This window comes from Gracilinanus agilis, chromosome 1 (genome assembly GCF_016433145.1).
Source record: "Gracilinanus agilis isolate LMUSP501 chromosome 1, AgileGrace, whole genome shotgun sequence".
NCBI lineage: Eukaryota > Metazoa > Chordata > Mammalia > Didelphimorphia > Didelphidae > Gracilinanus > Gracilinanus agilis.
Window position 1 is genome coordinate 141,394,307 of NC_058130.1, and position 23,550 is coordinate 141,417,856.

At 36.3% G+C, this 23,550-nt stretch overlaps 1 protein-coding gene and 1 pseudogene across 1 annotated transcript in view; one reads left to right on the top strand and one right to left on the bottom strand.

Annotated features, from left to right (window-relative positions):
• The window catches only part of RAB11FIP3 (RAB11 family interacting protein 3), a 169,926-nt gene that overhangs the window by 50,028 nt on the left and 96,348 nt on the right, over positions 1–23,550 (bottom strand). Inside the window, exon 4 of the mRNA XM_044657590.1 lies at positions 8,567–8,778. Coding sequence (XP_044513525.1) covers positions 8,567–8,778 — 212 coding nt within the window. The remainder of the gene's footprint in view (positions 1–8,566; positions 8,779–23,550) is intronic.
• Positions 6,498–7,203, top strand: LOC123231341 (annotated as a pseudogene).

Below are 23,550 nucleotides of genomic sequence, written 5' to 3' on the forward strand. Positions count from 1 at the left end.
AATTTTTATTTCTTTCTTTTACATAATTATAGCCAAAGAATTCTAGATTTAGACCTGAAAGGCATCTTGGAGGTTATAAGCTAGATACTGATATCCCTGTTTAATGGGAGAGAACGCCAAAGTAAAGAAACATTAAATAATTTGCCTCAAATAAGATGGCTAATCTGTGAAACAGTCCAGGTTGGAACCTGGGACTGGTGTTCTTTATTAATATTTATTATTTTGTATACTTATGGGTCATTTCTTTTTACTGTAGTTATTAGATTAATCAATTAATTTATTAAGTGACTACTATATGCCAGGTATAATGCTAGGTACTAGAGACAAAAATGAAATAGTTCCTGCCTTCAAGAAGCTCACACTATACTTGAGAGAAATTTATGTATTATTTATATACACAGATATACACAAATAGGTATATCTATCTATTTAAATAAAGACCAAAAAATACACAGTCTTTTTGGGGGGGGGTGGGAGATAAACACTAGGAGCTGGAAAGATCAGGAAAGGTTTCTTTGTGGAGAAATGGCACTTGAATAGTTTTGAAAGAAACAAGAAGTCTTTCTTTGAAGAGGTGGATGTGAAAAGAGAATTCATTCCAGGTATAGGGAAGAACAAAGTCAGAAGACAGAGTGTAATGGGGAAATAGCAATAAGGCCAGATGGGCCTGATCACAGAGATCTACTGGAAAACTCTCCAATGGTGACATCAATTTAGTTCTATTCAACAAGTGTTCACGAATTCTTTGTTCAGCTTTATGCCAAGTATTAGAGATATACAGAAAAAATGGAAACAGGTCCTGTCCTTGAGGAATTTATGTTTTATTGAGGTAAAACAACATGTATACAGATCGATAAAAAGAAACTATATTTTTCTGGTCCAGGTTTTTGTGTTCATTGACATAATAGCAAATTCCTAATGAGTAAACTCCCTCTACCAACATTCTTCTGAAGCTGTTCTGCAATTTCTCCTTTTATGACTTGCTGAGGGCACTGACAAGCTGACCAAGGTCCAAAAGTACTATAGGTTAGATAGAATTTGGATCCAATTTTTCTTGACTCTAAGGATGGTTCTCTTTACAGTATGCCATACTGCCTTGAATGCAAAATATATGTTAAATACACACAGATTTTAAAAATATATATTTAGATCCCTGATCCAACTAGAGGTTAATGTAGCATATATATATAGAATACAGATAAAAATCTTTTTTTTTTTTTGCCATACACACAGTGATGCAGTATCATTCTTACTGAAAAATGATTCTATTCCTTAGAGCTATTTATTCTTCTTTTAAAACCTTATCTTCTGGGGGCAGTTGGGTAGCTCAGTGGATTGAGAGTCAGGCCTAGAGACGGGAGGTCCTGGGTTCAAATCTAGCCTCAGACACTTCTCAGCTGTGCGACCCTGGGCAAGTCACTTGACCCCCATTGCCTACCCTTACCAATCTTCTGTCTTGGAGCCAATACACAGTATTGACTCCAAGATGGAAGGTAAGGGTTAAAAATAAAAATAAAAAAATTAAAATTAAAATTAAAAAAAAACCCTTATCTTCTTTCTTAGAATTGATACTAAGTATCAGTTCTAAGGCAGAAGAACGGTAAGGGCTAAACCAATTGGGGTTAAGTGACTTACCTCCAATTTAGCTAGGAAGTGTCTGGGGCCAGATTTAAGCCCAGGACCACCTGTCTCTAGGCCTGGCTTTGAGTTCAATGAGCCACTTAGCTGCCACTCCTTACTGCTTTTCAAATAAAATCTAATCTTTTATTTTTAAAACTTAAAAGGCTGTGAACAAAAGGGAACTAATATATTTGGCTCAGCTGTTAAGAGGAAAGATATTTTTACTGATCAAAAAATTATTGGAGAAAAAGTTGATGGATTTAATTATACAAAAATAATGATTTTGCATAACAAAAACACATATTGCTAAAATTGAAAGGAAAAACTGTAATCATATAATTAGATGTAATGAGACTGATAAAATTGATAAAAGACTAATAAAAATTATTCATTTATATTAATAAATAATTTTGTTATAAATAGAAGGGTCTTTCTGTAATGTGGCAAGTATATATTTGAATCCATGAGAAAAACACTAGAACTTTTCTCATTAAAAATAGCTATTTAACAGGCATATCTACTTAAGCACCCCCAAATTTTTTGGCAGTAATAAGTTACTTTAATAAAGAATAAGAACATAAAATAAACCCACAAAGTCAACCACATTGCTATAAACCACTAGCAAGAATCAATAAAAGTGGAAAGATATGCTTTATGTTAATTACAAAATGTATCACATATATGGACATTAAATTATCAGAACATATGAGAAACTTATAATAAGGTAATTTCAAAATGATTTTTGACAAAAATCAAGGAAAAGTTGAACAAATAGAGAGCTAATTCATGGCTCGATTAGGAGGCATATAAGTGGGGCAGTAGATAGAGTGCTGAACTCAAGAGTCATAAAGGCCTCAGTTTGAATCCTGGGTCAGACATTAGTTGTATGACCCTGAACGAATGACTTAACCTCTCTGCCTTAATTTCAGTTTCCTCATCTGTAAAATGGGGATAACAGTAGCAAAATAAGATTGTGAGGATCAAATGATAAATGTAAAATGCAAGCCTTAAGGAACTATATAAATGCTAGCTCAACTACAAATATCAAGTTAGTATCTCACAAATTAATGCACATATTTAATGCAATACTTTTTCATTCATAGGATTTGATAGTCATAACCAAATTTCCATGGAAAAATAGGATTTGATAGTCATAATCAAATTTCTATGGAGAAATAGATGGGCAAAGTATCAAGAATTATAAAAAAAAAGAAAACTTGTAAAGAGGGATGAGCACTATTATATTATAAAGCAGTACTCATCAAAACTGATATAGAAAAAAAGATGGAAAAGAATAGAAAACTGTAGAATATAAGTAAATGTATATAAAAGGTTAGTATTTTATTTTTAAAATGTTGTGGAATAAAATCATTATTCAATATAACTCATAGGAATAAGAAAGTGATGGTCTTACTGTACTCTGATATGATCAAATTATCTGGAGTGTTATATTTCATTTGGGGCACTCTGGTTTAATTAAGAATACTCATAAGCTACAAAATGCCCAGAAGAGGAGAACCAGGATGGTGAAGGGCACTGAATCTATCTCATGCAAACAAAACATCAGTTGAAAGATTTACACATATTTAGTCTGGAGAAAACTCAGAGAGGAACATAATAGCTATGTTCAAGAATCTGAACGGCCATCAAGTGCATCAAGTGGAGGGGGGAATTGGTCATGTTTTATACATCCCCAGAGGGCAGAATCAGAACAATTGGACATTGTAAAGAAGTCAATTTTGGCTTGACATTAGGATAAACTTTCTGACAATCAGAGCTTGGTAAAAATAGAATGGACTGCCTTAAAAGTTTGTAGGCAGGCTCTTTTTTTCTTAAATGTCTAAGCAGAGTATTTAACCATTTTTCAGGGACATTACAATAGAGTTTCCTTTTCTGTATGGGTTGGAACTACAAGGCCACGGAAGACCTTTCCAACTCTCAAATTCTATAATTCTGTCTTAGAGGTTGGATGGTAATTTCACAAGGCCAAATTCAATATCTTTTGAGAACTTGAGTGGTTATAACTTAAGAGTTTCTATAAAGAAAGTCAAATATAATTTATTTCTTGAGAGGGTCTAGTTTTTGTTCCAAGACACCACCTCTCTTCAGAAATAACTGGAAAATCACATAATGTTGGCCCACAGTCCAACACTCTTACCAAAGTGACAAAAGTTACAAAACACTGTCATGAAAGATTTCTTCAAAAAGATTTGATTCACAATATCTTTAAGAAACAAATGAGAGTCTAAAAGTAGTCTTTAGAATTTTAAATTCTGATTTCCTTTGACTTGAATAATCTTTACAACAAATACCACTGGGCTGTATTTTTTAAGTAAGTTTCAAAATTCAAAAATGTCTCAAAGTATATTCAAACTTAAAATAATATATTTAGAGCTGAAGGGACCTCAGAGATCATCTAATCCAATCCTCTCATTTTATAGATGAGGAAATTGGGACTTAACAAGGTTAAACAACTTGCCCAAGAATACAAGGAAAGAAACTGACAGAGGAAGGATTTGAACCCTCAAATCAAACCCTGCTCTCTTCCACTATACCATAAAGTGATCAGATTCAGGGGAGGGAGGAGGCGTGGTGTAGTGGGGAGGTATAGATTTCAGGCTCTAGAACACTACTCCTAGAGCAGTGATGGTGAACCTTTCAGAGACTGAATTGCCATGCCCCTCCCCCCAAGTGCTGGGCCCAAGTCCCAGACAGGAGGGAAGAAACACTCCCACTGGGCTGCTGGGCAGAGGGGAGGATTAAATGAGGAATGTCCTAAGCAAGTGTAGGAAGGGGGAAGGGAGTGACCAGAGCACTCTGCTCCCCTCTAGCTCTGGCACCTTGTGAGCCTTCTACCTTACCCCTTGTGCACTCCCAGCAGCTGCTAGGCAGAAATATAGAGGATGAGAAAAAATGTCATCAGGGCTGGTGGAGAGGGGGAGGGAAGCAGTTCCACTCAAGTCCCTCTACCTTTCTAATAATGAACTTGGGAGGTGGGGGCACATATCCCCACAGAGAGCTCTCTGTGTGCCATCTTTGGCACATGTGTCATAGTTTCACCATTACTGACCTACTGTATTTTTGGAAGAACATTGAGAAGACAGGGCAACTCCAAAAGAGATCAATCAAGATCATGAGGGAACTAGAAGCTATGCTATATGATAATTAGAAGGAACTGGAGATGTTTAATCTGGTATAGAGAAGCTCAGGGTGAATATGACAGCTGTGGTCAAGTATATGAAAGACTGTCACAATGGAAGAGCAACTACATTTGTTTTGGTTGGCCCCAGAAAGCAGAACTTGAAGCAGTGGGTAGAAATTGCAGAAAAAGTAGATTTCTGTATGAGATGAAGAAATACCAGCAATTTTAATGCCTCAAAGTTGAATGGGCTGCATCAGATTAGATTTCAGTGGGTTTCCCTTTAATAGAGACCTTTAAGAGAGGACTAACTGTTACCCAGTTTCTAGAGATAGAGGGAACTCTTCAGCAATGTATTGTAGTAGATGGCCTTTTAAAATCTTTTCTAACTCTTCATTTTATGAGTCACTTTCTATTCTGAGGATTCTGGGATTCTTCTTTCATTTTCCCTTCAAATGAATTAAAAAATATTTTCATATAGTGCCCAATGTATGAAAAGAACTACATTGGTATGTGAGAAAAGTGATATTTAAAATCCTTGCCCTTATAGGGTTCTCTAACAAATAATTTAATTCTATTCCATTATTTAATATAAAGAGTCTTTAAGCTATAGAATTCTGTTAAAGTGTTTTAAAGACATTAAACTAGAAAATTACAATGCAAGAAGCCAAAACCTTTAGCATCAGTTCCTTAACTTGTTATATTTGTTTATTCTTTCTCCTATCCTACAAAAATAATTTTCCCCTGATCACTAACCAAACTAAAATTTGTAGTATATCTTTTAAGGTTTAATTTTAAGATACATGAGATTTTATGAGAGAAAAATGATCCCAAGAAAAAGAAGAATATTCCCAGGATTCTGTCATATATTTTAATGGCTTGCTTACTTAAAATCAGCACTTTTTTATGGTCTTGTTCGGGGCATAATTACATTCTGAGAACTGATCATTATGAAACACTATATATATATATATGTATATATATACACATATATATGCATATATATATGAAAGAAAAGCCCAGTGAATTTTATTTTGTAAATAATTTAAATACCACTAACTGTTAACATTTCTGTGGGATAGTCTTGGGCTGCATTAAGAGAACAGGGAGAGGGGGAGGAGGTCAGGGGGTGAAGGGGAAAGTAAGAACATGAATCATGTAACCATCATAACTTTTCTAAAAAATAAAAATTATTTTAAAAAAAAGAGAGAGAACAAGGACCTCCAGAGCTTAAGAAGGCTAATAACACTCTATCTTCCCTTCACTAAAAAACAAACACATAAAGATTCTCCCTTTTCTTTCTTTCTTTACCTTTCTTTTTCTCCAAAGAAATTTCTCTCCCATTAAACTACTATTTTTAGCACTGAATTAATGGTTTTGAGATAATACTTTATTGGCTATTATGATCAAAGACATAGAACATGAAGGAATCCTAGAGATTATGCAGTTCAAACCTCTTCATTTTGTGGCTGAGAAAATTAAGGCCTCCCAAAAAACTGATTAAAAGCCTTGCTCAAGGTCACATATGTATTACACAGAGCTGGGTTGTTTAAACCCAGGTTCTTTAAATCCAAATCTAGTATTCTTTTTTTACTGTGTGCTGCTCTCTCTCCCCTTTCTTCAATATCTTATTTTATTATTTTATTTATTTATTTTTTAAAAGCCCTTACCTTCCATCTTGGAGTCAATACTGTGTATTGGCTCCAAGGCTGAAGAGTGGTAAGGGCTAGGCAATGGGGGTTAAGTGATTTATCCAGGGTAACACAGCTTGGAAGTGTCTGAAGCCAGATTTTCTTTGATATTTTAAAAGGGCCATGATTTCAGGCTTTGCAGCTGCCACTACTGAGAGCACTCTGCCAGATATAGACTCTAACTCCACTGCCTCCACTGTCATCCCCAGCCTTGCTACCAGGGCTATGGCCAACCTCACTGCATATTTCAATGTCACTATCCATAATAAGCCTCTGGGCTGAGATACTTCTTAGCTAATTACAGACAAGGTTCCAAAGACAGCAGAAAACTTCTGGACTTTGAACAATGGAAGGAAGAGTTGTGGTTACAAGGGAACATGCTTTTTCAAAATCATTCCTGAGTTCATATGACAAGATTGTACTTTTACATGCCATAATGGCATGAGGCAAGTCCATCTTTGCGAACAAATTTGTTGATCAAAACTTTATCCTGAAGCACATGAGACCTCATATCTGGTCCACTGCAAAATCTGTGTCCAACAGAAACGGCTCACAGTTTTTCCTCTGTACTGCTAAGACTGAATGGTTGGTTGGCAAGCATGTGGTCTTTGGCCAGGTGAAGGAAGGCAAAAATATCCTGGAAGCCATGGACACTTCAGATCTTGGGATGGCAAGACTAGCAAGAAGATCACTATTGTTGGCTGTAGTCAACTGTCATAAGCGTTTCTGTTTGTTTGTTGTTTAATACCCTGAACCCTGTCTGCTCTAATAGTATTGGTAATCCTTATGTTCCCACTTGTTGCGATTCTTTTGGATTACATTCCCCCTTTCCTTCCAGAAATCTGGGCAGACTGCAGAATTTATGATTAAAAATTATTAATAGAAACTAACCTTAAAAAAAGATCTATGATTTCCTCCCTCCACTGATTTAGATCACGACCCCTCCACACCTCAGTAGACTGTCTCATGAAACCATATGTCTAAAAAAATAATCATCTCATGACCAATTTTCTGGCAATGAGGTTCACTAAATAACAGTAGAAAAATAGCCCACTGTTAATTTCTCATTGAAGTCTTTCCAACTTTATAGGATCCAAGGAGAGTTTATAAATTTTTGGCATAGCCATCAGGAATCCTGGGTCACCACATACTTCAATGAGGCATGAAGTAGAATCTTTAGTAGAAGATTTAAAACCACAGAATTCTATTAATATAATAGCACCTACAAGTCTTCCAATGTGCTACATAAACATCAGATTGTTTGCATAAGGTTGGATTCTTAGTAACAAGTTTTTTTTTTTTGTTTGTTTTTTAAATTTTAAACCCTTAACTTCTGTGTATTGACTTATAGGTGGAAGAATGGTAAGGGTAGGCAATGGGGGTCAAGCGATTTGCCCAGGGTCACACAGCTAGGAAGTGTCTGAGGCCGGATTTGAACCTAGGACCTCCCATCTCTAGGCCTGGCTCTCAATCCACTGAGCTACCCAGCTGCCCCCTTGGTAACAAGTTTTAACAGGAAAGTTAGATAACTTATATTTTAGGTTTGCCATCCATGGATCAACAAACAAGCGTTTATTAAGCAGCAAATATGTAACAGACTCTAGACATAAGAGTTACAAGGAAGGTTAATATTTATACTAGATAGAATGATAGAATCTTTATGAAGAAAGGGAACACATTAGCAGGCCAAAATAGCAAATTGTCAGCCCCAAGAAGTACTATTCTGACCCAGAATAGGTCTTTAATAAGTGGTCGATTGATTTAATTCCTCTTATAGAGAAATTAATATTGAAAGGGATCAGGAGAGTTGGGGCATAAGGGAGAATATTGCCCTTTGTCTCAGATAAATCAGTATTGATAAAAATGACTTGACTACAAACTAAATTTGTATGGGCCCATTATTTGAATATGAGATCTGTAAAGATGCTGTTACTTATTTGGATTCTTCCCATTTAACAGTGAATTTACTCTGACAACTTCCTTGACAAGTATATTTAATTAATGAGTCTATTGTTTTTTCAATAAGATTTTATTATTAATACCAAATACTCAATATATCTGTTTTACATTTTTAAATAAGGCATTTTTCAAACCCATAGAAATTTTGTATACGTACTTGCCCGGTGTGAGGAGTAGTGGCCCATTCTCTGGTTCTTCTATGCCATCTGGGCATTCAGAGTGCCCAGCAGAATCAATAGCGCTATCTGTTTCTACTTCGTTATGCATTTCGTGCTGTACCAGTGTGCTGGTATCTTCATCTGTGAAGGTCTCACATTCACTATAAGTACTCTCTGAACCCATGTAAGCGCTGTCTGTCACCTCATTTGCCTATTAAAGAATACCAAAAAATCCAAAATTACAAAAATCAAACAATTTCATTTCATACACTTAATTCAATAGAGTTATCTTCCAATATAATGAACTTCAATTTTCAAATTCTTTGCCCCAACATTTGAAAATTACATTTTTATATATTAGGAAATACAACTTTATGTATTTCAAAATACACCATCACCAATATTTTATCTATACTCAAGGGGGCAGAGCATTATCAGGTATCTAGTCCAGACTATCAAATTCACATTTTTGTCATTTTAAAAGGTGACTTTCAGGATACTGTGACTTAATTGATTTTCAGATTACTGTCTGACTCCTCCTAAGCCCTCAATTATTTTCCAACTTGTATTATATTTCTGTGTATATCTCACCACTCTTACTGGGTTGTAAGCTCTTTGAGGCCAGGGACTGTTGCTTTTTATCTTCGTATTCCCAGTATAATGAATATGTTTTTTAACTGAAATCAGTAAACTGTTTAGGGGCAATGTAACTTGTAGGAAAGGTTACTCCAGGGAAAGAATCTGTTATGTCAAAACAAAATGCATCAATACTTTTTAAAATTACATAGTAAATTGTTTGAAGTGACCAAAAAAAACCAGTTGTTTTTAAATTGTACAGACACAAATTAAGTATATAAATATCTCTCAATCTTTTTTTTTGCTTTCAATAATTTTTTTTCATAATTTGTAACATTCATCAGAAATAAAAAATACATTCTATTTGCTCTCTAGTTTGTCTTGATTCATATAATTTCAAAATCATATCACCTTTTTTGGGGGCTCAAAGTTTGTAAGCCAAAATATAAAAAATGTTTTAAAATTAATGTTCAATAACTTAGAAATTAGTAGTTTTCCTGCTTAAAAGAAAACTGTTAAATGAAGTTTCCATTAATCAGGATAACTTTGTTTCAACATCTCCAAAGTGATTCTCTTCTCATTCTCATTTGTTCTCTCTTCTCTCCTCAACTGTCTCATTCCTCCTATTCCCTTGTGATTTTATCAGCATAGAGAACGTACAGTGTAAAAATTCCCTAAGCAAAGCTGGAGAAAATCATGAAACCATGTTGACTGGATTAATTACAAATTAATGTAGCATTTTCTCAATTATACCCTCATTGCAGCACTAGGTAATCCTTTTGTGCCTCCCTAATTGATTCACTATCCCACTTACCATGGGCATTTTCCCCAGACCTCTTCATCCCTTCTCATGTTTTTCCCCTTCTCACCTTTTCAACTGAGAGCATTGCCTCACTGAAAAAACTTCTCCCTGCCATCTCATCTCACATCACTCAAATATCTCTTTACTACCTTCTTCACCCATCTCACATGAAGAAGTGGACCTTGTCCTTGCCACGGCAAACAAGTGATACTATTTCATTCCATCTTTTCCAAGAGACCTATCATTCCTACTGTCACTAATCTTCAATCTCTCCCTGTCTATCAGACACTACCTATAAACATGACCATGTCTCTCCTATCCTCAAAAAATCCTCACTTGATTCAACCACCCCTACTATCAATTATCCCTATCTCTCCCTTTTGTGACTCATTTTTCTTGATCTCTCTATAACTTGTGACACTGTCAAACACCCTCTTCCCACTGATACACTCCTCTCTAGGTTGTTATGACATTGCTCTCTCCTGGTTCTCCTCCTTCTTTGCCTGACTGCTCCTTCTTATCCTCTTTGCTGATCTTCATTTAGGTTCCACCCTCTAACAAGTTTTCCCCCAAAGCTCTTACCTCTGACCTGATACTTCTGTCTATATATTTTTCACTCAATAATCTAGTCAGCTCTCAAAGACTCAATTATTAGTGTCTATGATTCTTAGATCTATTTGTCACCCCCAATCTCTCCTCACTACAGTCTTGCATTTTCAAATACCTATAAGACGTCTCAAAATGGACATCCTACAAACTGAATTTATCTTTCCCTAAAACATTCCCTTCTTCTTAACTTCCCTACTACTCAGTTCAAAATCTAGGCTTCATCCACAACTTCTCACTCTCTCCTCCTACATCCAAATTGTTGCCAAGGCCTATCAGTTTCTACCTCCATAACATCTGTAATATGTACTTTTCCCCCTCCTTTTTCCTTCCCCTTTTCTCCTCTGACACTCCACCAGAGTATAGGCCCTCATCACCTCATTCTAGGGCCAAGTCTACCCATTCTAGTCCATTCTCCACTCACCTGTTGATTTGATCTTCCTTAAGTGAAAGTGTGAGTACATCACAGCAACCCAGTCAACATAATCTGCTCCAGTGACTTTCTGTTAGCTCCAGAATCAAATATAAAGTCCTCCGTTTGGCTTTTAAAGGCCTTCCAAATCTAAATTCTTCCTACTTTCCTAGTCTTCTCACATGTAACTTGCCATCATGTACTCTACAACTCAGTGACCCTGGTCTTCTTGCTATTCCTTGAATATGATACTCCATTTCTAGATTGAGCATTTGCACTGACTTCCCCATGCCTGGAATCCTCTTTCCTTATCTCTATCTTCTGACTTTCCTGGCTTTCTTCAATCCTCAGGTAATTCTCACCTTTTAAAAGAAGTCTTTCCCTGTACCTCTTATTATTAGGTGCCTTCCCTCTGAAATTACTCCCAATTTATCATGTATATATCTTGTTTATACATAGTCTCTTGCCTATTATCTCCACCATTAAACTGAGTTCCTTGTGTATGGCCAGTTTTTTGCATTTCTTTGTATCTCTAGCTTTTAGCATGGGGCCTGTCACATAGCTGGCACTTAAATACTCGCTTAACTGACTGACAATAACTTATAGTCAGAGTTTTCTGAGAGCACTATGAAATTAAGTGATTTGCCTATGGTCTAGCACATGGAGATCAAAAGAAATGATACAAGGACACTAAAAGTTTCTCTGCAAAACTTTGGTATTGATTGTGAGAATGGGAGACACGGGGTGTGCCCACATCAAAGGAGAGTGCTTTATGAACAAAGCAGAATTGCAGTAGCTCAAAAGAAATATGACATGCATAAATTTAGAGACATCTCAATATCAAAAGTTCACATGGATTATTTATGCCTATCTTGTGGCGAGCCCTCTAAGCTCATATTGGTTTGATCAGTCACAGTTGAACACACTGTACACTGACCCCAATATAGTGGTTGTTTTGGTCCTCTTTGAGTATGAAGGACAATAACCAACTAACTAGCTAGTACGCATCAAAGACAGGAGTTGAACTAAGGCCTCTTTGACTCTAAAGCAAGGCCCATACCCATGACGGCAAAGTTATGGCACACATGTCAAAGGTGGCATGCAGAGGACTCTCCTTGGGCACCCACAGGCCCCTAGCTTGGTCCCAAACACAGGGGTTGGGCATTCTAGCTTCTTTCCAATGTTGCAGGGGCTGAGTGAGAGTGGTTTGGCAGAGTAAGGAGGCTCAGCTGAGCTGCTTCCCTCTGCCCCACTCCTACCCCACACCTCAAGCTCTGGGTTGCTAAGCAGAGGCAGTGGGCAAGCCCTATGCACCTATCACCCTACAAAAGGTAAAAAGTCCTTTTAGTCTTTGTGGACACCCTTACTGGGTGAATAGAACAGGTAACAGTCCTAGGGTCCAGGCCCTCCAGATGGCACTGACCCTAATTAAAATAACCTCCTGAGCAAATCTAGGGCTGAACCCCATTCACCAAGCCCTAAGGGAATATGCTAATCAGGTCCTCCCTAATCTTTCAAAGGAGGATGGAGAAATCACACACACAGCCCAAAAAGGAGGAATCAGCTAACACCTAGATGGGAGAGTCCCCATGGGGCCATCCTATCCACCCCCACCACAGTAAAACTGGAAGGGCAGAATACATAGAGTCATGTCTCTTACATTAAACCCTTTATTGCCCCAAGAAACATCTTCTCCTGGGTTTGGGAAGAAAAGCAAAGAAAATCCTGGCCCCTAGCCCTTGGTCTGGGTGCCTCTAATGCCTACCAAGTGCCTGAGGCTTCCAGGAAATTCACATTTACTTTGGTTTTAGCCATTGCCTTTCACTTTTACTAAATATCACCAGGCCCATCATTATAAGTGCTTTGCTAAGGGTTGGGTCACTGATCCTTTTCCTTTTAATATGACTCATGTAGAAATGGCACTGGGAACCCTGTCACTTCCAGGAAGGGAATGACAATGTATTCCTCTAATTGTATATATTGGTATTTACAGCAGCCATGCCCCTGCACCCAGTCTGGGGGTGGGACACGCAGTTAGGGGTGTGGCATGGCACACAATGGGGGGGGGGAGGGCACTGGCGCCCAGTGGGGGGTCCCTAAAAAGTTCCAAAAGGTTGCCCATCACTGCCTATACCATGATGCCTCTTGATACTTCTCATATAAATGTTCAAGCAAAGGGGGCAGCTGGGCCCAAGAATTTTGGACATAACAGTATCCTAAACTACCATATCTGCTTCCAGCCCAGCCCGCAAAAGGCATCACTGAGGAGAGAAATCATGCTGCAAAGGGAGCCTACATTCTCTCTCACTACCAGCAACAACTGTTGACCAACTGCTACCAACAGACAGATAGGCATAAGAAGCCTAGGAATGGCAGCACTGCTAAAACCACCAGTCCTGCTTTTAGCTCAGTCCTTTACTGCCTTCATATTAGGGAAACAATTCCTGCAGAGCCAGCCATTCCCACCAACTGCCAACCAAATGACCCACACAAGACAGGCAAATGAGTTTGGCTGAAGTGTCAGGGAACAGAGAGAGAGAGAGAGAGAGAGAGAGAGAGAGAGAGAGAGAGAGAGAGAGAGAGAGATGGAAGGCAGACTGTGCTAGACAGATCATACCGCTATACCACCTTGGCCATCACCTCTTCTCAGGCCCTGAATCCAAGAGCCTTTAGAATAGTGCAGTGCCCAAAGTCCTCCTGGGAAGCAACTCCTGTCAAAATGCAGTATGGCAAATGCTCCTACAGATGCTACAGCCATAGCTATTGACAACCTAGAAAGTTACTGCCACCAAAAGTCCTTGCCACTGTCAAATGATTCAACATCAAAAATTGATGTAATTTTGTCAGGCATAATCTGTTTTGCCATTCTACCCTGAGGACCATAAATATATAACCTTCTCCACTAGAAAAGGAATCCCTGGAGAACAGGAACTGTCTTTTCTGTTTGTTTCCCCAGCACTTAGCATAGTGCTTTAGACATAGTAAGCACTTAATAAATGCTTTATTCATCCATTTGTAACATTGCTGGAAATTTCTACAGTAAAGATAACATTTATTCAAGTATCATAGTTGTTTTCATACCCTACTTAGCAACCTGAGAAAAGCTTTGCAACATAGACACTTAAGTATTTGTTGAATTAAGAAATTAATTTGTTAAAAAATTAAAGCTACAAATTGTACTGGGTATCCTGAAGCAGAAGATAACTCAGCCTCTATCCTAAAGGTAATTAAGATAGAATTGGGTAAACAAGGTAATACACACATAAGCACAATGCACAAGAAATGAAATATTTTGTTTAAATTTAACTTTTTGAAAATATTATCTTTCAAAATATTATAGCTGCTCTATTATCTGTGGTGCTAAAAGCTAGTTCATTAACTTAAATGATTGGATTATAAACTCCCTAAGATATGGATTGTACTTTATCTATCGTATTATAAGGATGATATTAGAAAATAAGTATTGTTATATTAGTTTAGAGATAAGAAGTGAAAAAGCTGGCTTGAGAAAGAATTGGAGTTTCAAACAGAGCTAAGTCGTCGAGTGTCAGTTTCAAGTCTAACAGTTTTTGTCTCTGTCAGTTGGTCTCTGGGTGTGGCAGTTGGTCTCTGGCAGTTGGCAGAGGCACACTCTGGGACTCTCTCTCAGGGCTGGAGGAGGTAACATCTTTGCCTCTCTCTCATTGAAGAGACCTGAAGGAGCTGAATGTTTTCTTTTTCCAACTTGGGAAACACTATTGACTATCTATTGCAGTTTTTATAGATTGATTTAACTCTGAGAAGACCAAAGAAAACCCTGGTCTTTGGTTTAGACTCTGAGTCTGTTAAGGCTCAGAGTCCTAACTTGATTCTTATTGACACTCAACCAGCTAGCCTTTGTTATTTTTATAACTTAGAGGCGAAGTTAAGAATTCTAAGGATAATAGTGGTAGTTTTATTTAGAATAGTAAAATTTGGGTTAGTCAGATCAGGAAGGATAGTGTTGCCTGTGAAAATAGGAGAAGCGGTTCCTTGTGGAACCAGAGAGTTTTATCTGGGTGGAGTTAGAATCCCTTAGAGTTAGAAATCCTTTTATCCTTATATATTTCAATAAATATTTTATTTTTTATAATGAGTATCTTTAGTATCCTTGTGTCTGGCCCTGAAGGGAAGTTCATCTATGAGTTTCACTTTATTTTATCACTGAAGATACTTTTGATTACATCTATCAAAAGTATCTGAACAGTTTTGAACCTTTATTTGCATAGTTTTGTCCTTTCATTTTTACAGTCTCGCCTTTTATTTTTACAGCATGTTCCTAAAAGCTAGAACAGTGCCTTAAAGTTATTAAGGGCTTCATCAGTATTGAATAGATGTGAATAAATTGAATGAAGAAATAAGAATAGTTCATATTTTTAAGATTTACAAAATTATTTGGTAACAATCTTATGAAGTAGTTCAAGAATTGTTTTCTAGATGAACAAATTCAATTTCCAAGCTATAAAATGATTTGCCCAGAGTCATACAGCAAGTAAGTTTCAGAACCTGGGCTTGAATTTGGAGTCCAAAACTAGTGTTCTTTTTTTTTTTTTTAATCAGGCTCTGCCTACTGATCAGCCATGCAAGTATTATAATTACCTGCAAACCCTAAAAAAAAAAAAAAAGAACCACATAAAAGCCAGAGATTTGGGGTATGCACAAATAAAAATAACACAGTACAGCAGAAAAATAATTGTCTCAGAGTAAGCTGTGCTGCTAACTTGTAGGATAGTCTTAGCCAAGTTATTCTCCTCCCTGGCCTTCAGATTTCTTATTTATTATACATATGGATTATTTGACCTATAGGGTTCCTTTCAGCTCTAATATTCTGTGATTACAAATAGAATCCATAAAAAAGACTTTTAAAAGTTAAACGTTAGGAGCATCAAAACAATAGTTAATAGTTATAAAGGGTAGATCCCTAGTGTTGAAATTCTTTTAAAGTGAATCTATATCAATGGAGATAGAACTAGATTGGATACAACTTTTTCTTTTTTCCCCCTTCTTTTACTTTTTTGCACTCCTTTTCAAATATCTCTTCAAAGTACTTTAGTTCTGTAGTAAGAAAGCTTGATGACAAAGTATCACTTTCTGGCTACTCCTAGCCAGAACTGTCCTGTTCCTGTCTAAAAGTACAATCAGTACTTGGCCTTTACCACCCACCTACAAAACTGAAAACTAAAAAATAACCATTAAACAGGGCATTCTTTGCTTGCAATCCAAATTTTAGTTTAATCAAGATAGGAATGTAGGTTAGAAAAAGTAATCAATATTTTATGGCTCAGAGATCTATTAGGATTAAAAAATATGTAAGTAATGACACATGTATAACCCAGTGGAATTGCTTGTTGGATTCGGGAGGAGGGAGGAAAGTGGGGGGAGGGGAACATGAATCATGTAACCATGGGAAAATATTCTAAATAAAAAAAGGAAAAAATATGTAAGCATAAAAAATAAGTAAGAATGTAAAAAATATAGTTTGCTAAAAATAGTTGTTGCAGCATAAAATATGTGTGGGGTGTACATATATACACTTTATACATATCTATAAAAACATCCATTTTGAGTTTTATATCATGAAATGATTATTTTTTAGAGCTAAAGGAACCTCAAAGGTCATCTAGTTTAATCTACACCTGAAGTGTAAATTCTCTCTGCAACCTTCCTATTGTATTCACAAGTCTCTACCTAAAGGCCTTCAGGCTAGGGAATTAACTACCTGATGATGGCACCACTTCCATTGCTGGAAATTTTTTATTATTAGGAAGTATTCCTTATATTGCACTGAAATTTGCTTCCCTCTAACTTCCTCCAGATTCTGCCTTCTGAATGGATCCAAACATCATTCATAATTCCTCTTCCACAGAACAACCTTCCAAATACTTAAATTCAGAAAGATTTCCCCAAAGTCTTTGCTTCTTCAAGCTAAACATTCCTAGTTTGTTTTCTTTGTTTTTTTTAATTGAGCTTCATTCATATGACATTGCTTCATATGTCTTTAACATCTTGGTCCCTTACTGTATAATCCAGATATGATTCAGTTACAACTCTAGAAGACTACCAAAAGCTATTACATTTCCTTGTTCTGAATACTGTACTTCTGTTAATATAACCCAGGAGTATGAATCAGAATCCTTTGCCTTTTTAGTACATAGTTGCTTACATGTTTTCTCCCTAATAACTGTGAACTCTTTACGAGCAGGAATTGTCTTTTGCCTAATTTATCTGTATCTCTAGCATTTAATAAAGCACCTAATACACAGGAGGAACTTAATCACTATTGATTGATTGATACAGCCTAAAAGCATACTAGGATTTTTAGGGGCACTTCATCATACTCTTAGACTTGTAATAACACGAGCAGCTTTCTGATCATACTTCCCCTAACCTGTACTTATTAAGATAATTTTTCTAACCCAAATACAGAACTTTACGTTTTATCTTCATTAATTTTTACCTTATTAGGTATGGTTCTAGCCTATCTAGATTTTTTTTCCTCAAATCTAGCATTCAGTGAAATTACCTAACCTTTTACTTCCATGTTATTCATACTCAATGAACAAGAAATATATGACCTCATCCAAATCTCTGATTCAAAAAAAAAAAACAAAATACTGAACAAAACAAGGTCAGAGACAAAACTGAGTGGCACACCACTATAAATCTCCTTTCCAGGAAGATATTGTTTCAAAAATCAAATTCTCAGGCAGTCATCCTGTTCTTATTCTACCTAATTAATGTCAAGGCCATAACCATCTCATCTACCAAGATATCATGCGTGATTCTATTAAATACCTTGCTAAAAATCTAAATATATTCTGTGGTCTTTTAGCCAGAGACTCCTCTCCTAGGCATAAACCCTGAAGTAAAAGATTGAAAGATCCTATATACACCAAAATATTTAAAGCAGCATTTGAAAATAGCAAAGAACTGGAAGTAATGTAGATGGCCACTGACTGGGGAAAGGCTAAATAATTTGTAGTACATGAATGTATGAAAGGAACAGAATATTACTACCTTTTGAGAAATTATGAATAAGATGAATACTGAGAAGCAGGAAAAGACATAAAAATAGATGCAAAGTGAAACAAGAAGAATCAGGAAAATAATATATACAATGACAACAATGGAAATGAAAAAGAATAACAAAAAAAACCCCTGAAACTGAATATTGTATTATTCTAATGATTTGGTGTGGTCTAAAGAAAATATGAAAAAATGTACCACTTATGAGAAAGAATGTTATCTACATCCAGAGAAAGAACTATGGGAGTAGAAACACAGAAGAAAAACATATGATTCATCACATAGTTCGATGGGTATATTATTGGGAATGTTGACTTTGAATGATCACTCTAATGCAAATATCAATGATATGGAAATAGGTTTTGAACAATGATACATGTAAAACCCAGTGGAATTGCTCCTAGGCTCCAGAGGGGAGAGGGGGGAGGAGAGGGAAAGAATATGAATTATGTAACCATGGGAAAATATTCTAAATTAATTAATCAATAAAAATGTTCAAAAAGAAAAAATGTACCTCATTTTCTTCTTTGAATTGGTGGGGGGACTATGGGTATAGAACACTGCATAAACTACAAGATTCAATTGATTTTGCCTTTGTTGAACTGCTTTTCCCTACCTCTTTGTTATTTTTTGTTAAAAGGGTTGGTTTTCTACTATGGGAGAAAGAAAGGACATATTTAGGAAAAAAGGTGATGTAAAAAGAAAAGCAATATAAATTTTAAAATAAAGTCTAAGCATATTAAAGTTATTTCATTTCCATGATTTTCCTGTCCAGTAGCCCAAAGCCCTCTATTTTTTAAAAGGAATAAATATGGAATTAGTTTTAAAACTCCATAAATAGGAATTACCTAGACATTATATTTTAAAGAAGTAAACTGGCATAATGGGAAGTACACCAATTAGAAGAAATTTATGTTTTTGACCTAGCTTTAGCTTCATAGATTTGAGTAAACTTGTCTCCTGTTCTTACTTTCCTCATCTGTAAAATTATGGGGTGGCCCAGATGATCCTTAAGATCTCTTTTAGCTCTAACATTCTGTGATTTTTAAAATCTATTTTGGGAGAACTACTTAGCTCTGCTAAAGCCCATTTGGGACATTCTCTTTTTATGTTCAGGGAGAGCAATGAAGTTTCCTTTCTAGGTAGGCACCTGTACACTTGAGTGTGTGTGTGTGTGTGTGTGTGTGTGGAGGGGAGAATGTCCAATGTAAAAAATCATTAAGAGAGCAATAGCTTGTTAAATTGCAAATTTTAAGCATATTCTAGTTATGTTGCTATTGTCCTCCTCTCTGTTTTTAAGTTCAATCTTTCTCATAAACAAGGCAACCAAGCAAGTACCATATTTATGAATCAACTTTTGGAATCTGTCAACTACTATTCTAATACTCAATTTTTAAAGGGAAATGTTTGAGCTTTCGAAGTTCTTAAAAATTAACTTTTTAACCACATTGTTTAATTATTTTTAATGGAAATATAGTAATATATGAGACTAACATGTCAGACTTTCAATACAAATAGTCTTGCCTTGAATAACTCTCTATTTCCCAAGCCTGACTCCTCAAGGGAATGAAAACAATTAATTTACCTTAGAAAGGAATAGATGAAGGGAGAGATAAACTATAAAATAATAGCCAAGCAACTGAGCAAACTCTGAAACAGCTCTATGCCAGCAGCCAGAGCTAAGAAGGTAGGTTCATATGAGAAAAGAAAATGTTACCATAAAGAAAAAAACTGACTTTGGTTTTCAGAAAAATTTGGTACTTGCCAAGATGATGAACTGAATGAATAACTTCAGAGCTCCCATAGATACACTCTAGCAAAACCCTTAAATTAATAACAAACTGAATAAAGATCATAAAAATCAATAAACTATAACATAAGATTTTTTTCCCCTACTCCAGAAGCATACAAAAAGTCAGCCAGAAGACTGAAAGCAACAGAAAAGTGGCTCCTCTCTCCTAAAGCTAGTACCAGTACAGGGCCACCCAAAGGGTTCAGGAGAGAGACTCAAATACCTGCAAAGTTATGAATCAGTAAGGGCAGAATGCTCCACAAAAAATGCCCAGAGTAATCAGAAAGCCCAGTGCTGCTGTAGCATTCAGACCAGGACAGTCTAGGCCCAGAGGTTCTGAAATATGTAAATACTCTGCCTTGAGATATAATAGAAGGCCCTGGAAATCCAGTGTAGGAGTCTAATTCAAAGAGCTGAATGCCAACACAAGGACTTTGGCAAGAGATTACTACCCTATCCAAAAGGGCAGCAGGGGCTGAATATAGCCCTAGTATGAAGCCCCAATTAAAAAAATAAAGCTGGAGATAAACCTTATTCAAAGAAAACACCAGTATAAAAAATGCAATTCTAGAGAGCTCCTCCAAAAAGGTGAGAATAACTCTGTAACAACTGCAAGTAGGAATATAGAGGCAAAAAAATGGATTCTCTACAAGAATTATATGCATATCTAGAAGAAATAAAGAGATAAAAAGCTAAAATTAAAACTCTTGAAGAAATAAGTAGGAAAATAAGAACTTTAGAAAAGAAAATGGTAAAATTTATCCAATAAACAGAATACCAGAAAACTAGAATGAGTCAAATTGATATCATGATTCCTTGAAAGAGCAAGAAATAACAGAACAAAATCAAAAAATACAACAAAATGTAAGAGCTGATATTAAAAAAAGTAATCTGGAAAACAGGTGAAGGAAAAATAATGTAAGACTCACAATACTTTCTGAAAATAATTTACTTAAAAAGCAATACTAAATTTCAATAAATCAAAACAGCCCATATCTATTAGAACCAAACAGTAATATAAAAGTAGAAATGAATCCACTGATCATCACCTGAAAGGCTGTCCAAGAGGAAAAGAAATATCATAGCTAAAATCCACAGCTCCCATGTTGGAGAAAAATTACCACAAACATGCAGAAAGAAAAAGGACAAGTACCAAAGATCTATAGGAAGGATCAAAGACCTGGCAGCTTCTATTATGGCAGAGAGATCTTGCAACAAAGTATTTTGAAAGGCAAAAGATGGGTTTACAACAACCAGGAATAATGTATTGTGCAAAATTTAGAATAATCCAGGGGCAGTTGGGTAGCTCAGTGGATTGAGAGCCAGGCCTAGAGACGGGAGGTCCTAGGTTCAAATGTGGCCTCAGACACTTCCCAGCTGTGTGACCCTGGGCAAGTCACTTGACCCCCATTGCCTACCCTTACCACTCTTCCACCTATAAGTCAATACACAGAAGTTAAGGGTTTAAAATTAAAAAAAAAAAAACAATTTAGAATAATCCAGGGGGGTGGGCGGAGATGGAGAATGGAACAGAAGACTTTCAAGAATTTTTTTCTTAAACCCTTACCCTCCATCCTGGAGTCAATACCGTGTATTGGCTCCAAGGTGGAAGAGTGGTAAGGGTAGGCAATAGGGGTCAAGTGACTTGCCCAGGGTCACACAGCTGGGAAGTGTCTGAGGCCAAATTTGAACCCAGGACCTCCCATCTCTAGGCCTGGCTCTCATTCCACTGAGCTACCCAGCTGCCCCCTCAATAATTTCTAATAAAAAGACCAAATTGAATAGGAACTTTGAAACACAAACAAAATTCCAGAGAACCAAAGAAAGGAAAATTTATTTGAACAACTGGAAGCTGTTTGATGGTGCAATGTTAACATTTCAATAGAAATGTTGAAGAGGAGAAAGGGAAGGGAAGGAAAAATGAATGAAGACTAAGAGAACTGGTCTTGAAGCAAGTTGGATGGTTCTGAAGATAGCTCTAGTCCTAAGATCCTTTAGGGATTTCTCTATTGATGTCTAAGAGAAAATGATGGTGTTGGTGGTAGTAGTTTGATTTGTCTGCCACATGTTGCCTCCATGAGGGTATGGTATACCTTGCTGCTTCCTGGCTTACCTGCCCTAAGCAGGCAGTTAAAGAATGGCTGACTCCTTCTCCATAGGAATTATGGAGATAATGGCTACAAGGGCTGGGCTTGAAGCACATGATCTGATAAGTGCTACAGCATCCAGGGCTCCTATTGGTGTCAGCTGGTCAGTGGTTGCTACTGCTGATGACAGAGAGATTGGTGGCCTGGAGCTCAGACAATGATTCAATAGGGTTTTCTACTAGGCAAGGCATCCCTCTGCCAATTGTGAGCTACCCCAGTCAGGGTCAAGGGCAGACATGTTCACATTACTACATATATACATACATGTATGTGTGTTTTATATGTATATAAATACAATTCTAAAGAGTAAAAGGGACTATTTTTATTTTATGATGATATTTTATCTATTACATGTGAAAATAAGTTTTCTGAAGGTAGGTGATCCAAATTATCTCCCTCCTTTCCATCCCTCCCCCTTCCCAGAGCTGGCAAACAATTCAATCTGGGTTATACATGTGTTATCATGTGATACATATTTCCATATTGGTCATTGTAAGAGAATAATCATGTAAAATCAAAACCCAAATAAACTAAAGTTAAAAATCATATGCTTTGATCTGCATTCAGACTAACAATTCTTTCTCTGAAGGTAGATGGCACTCGTCAAAAGTCCTTCAGAATTGTCCTAGATCACTGCATTGCTGAGAGTAGCTAAGGCTTTCACAGTTGATCATTCCAGTGTTAGTTACTGTGTAAAATGTTCTCCCATTTCTGCTTATTTCATTCTGCATCAATTCATGTAAGTCTTTCCAACTCTTTCTGAAATCATTCCGTCCATCATTTCTTACAGCACAATAGTACTCCATTACCAATATATACCACAGTTCTTTCAATTGATGGACATTTCTTCAATTTCCAAATCTTTGCCTCCACAAAAAGAGTTGCTATAAATATTTTTAATAAGTAGGTCCTTTCCCCAAAAATGGGTCTTTTCATAGACTAGAGAACTTTCAGGCAAGTTCTGATAAAAAAGACAAGAGCTGAATGGGAACTTTGAAACACAAACACAAGAATGCAGAGAAACAAAAAGAAAATCTATTTGAACAACTGAAAGGAGCTGTATGATGATGTGGTACTAACACTCTAATGGAGAAGAAGAAATAAGTGTTCTTATATGAATATTAATATCTTCAAAAAGAACTGAAATTGCTTGTCTTCTCAATGGATGGGGAGGGGCTTATGGGAAGAAGAGAAAAAATTTAAATGAATGTTAAAAATAGATCATAAATGAAAACAGAGAATCGAGGGAGTGAAATATGAAAATTGGGATGAGGTAGATTGGTTCTATTTTGAAGGTCTGAAAAGGAGAGAGAAGGGAGAGTAAATAAAACAATTAACTGGTTAATCTTATTTTTTTAAAAAAAGAAGAAAACCAAATCACTAGTATTAATAAGAAGGGAATAAATACATGACTGATAAAGGTGAAATTTAAGCAATTATTAGGAGCTATTTGACCCAGTTATATGCAATGAAAACTGACCATTTAAGTGAAATGAATGAATGTTTACAAAAATATAAATTGCTTGAACAGGAAAAAAATATTTAAATAACCCTATCTTGGAAAAAAGAAATTGAACAAACTATATATGAGTTTCCTATGGGCA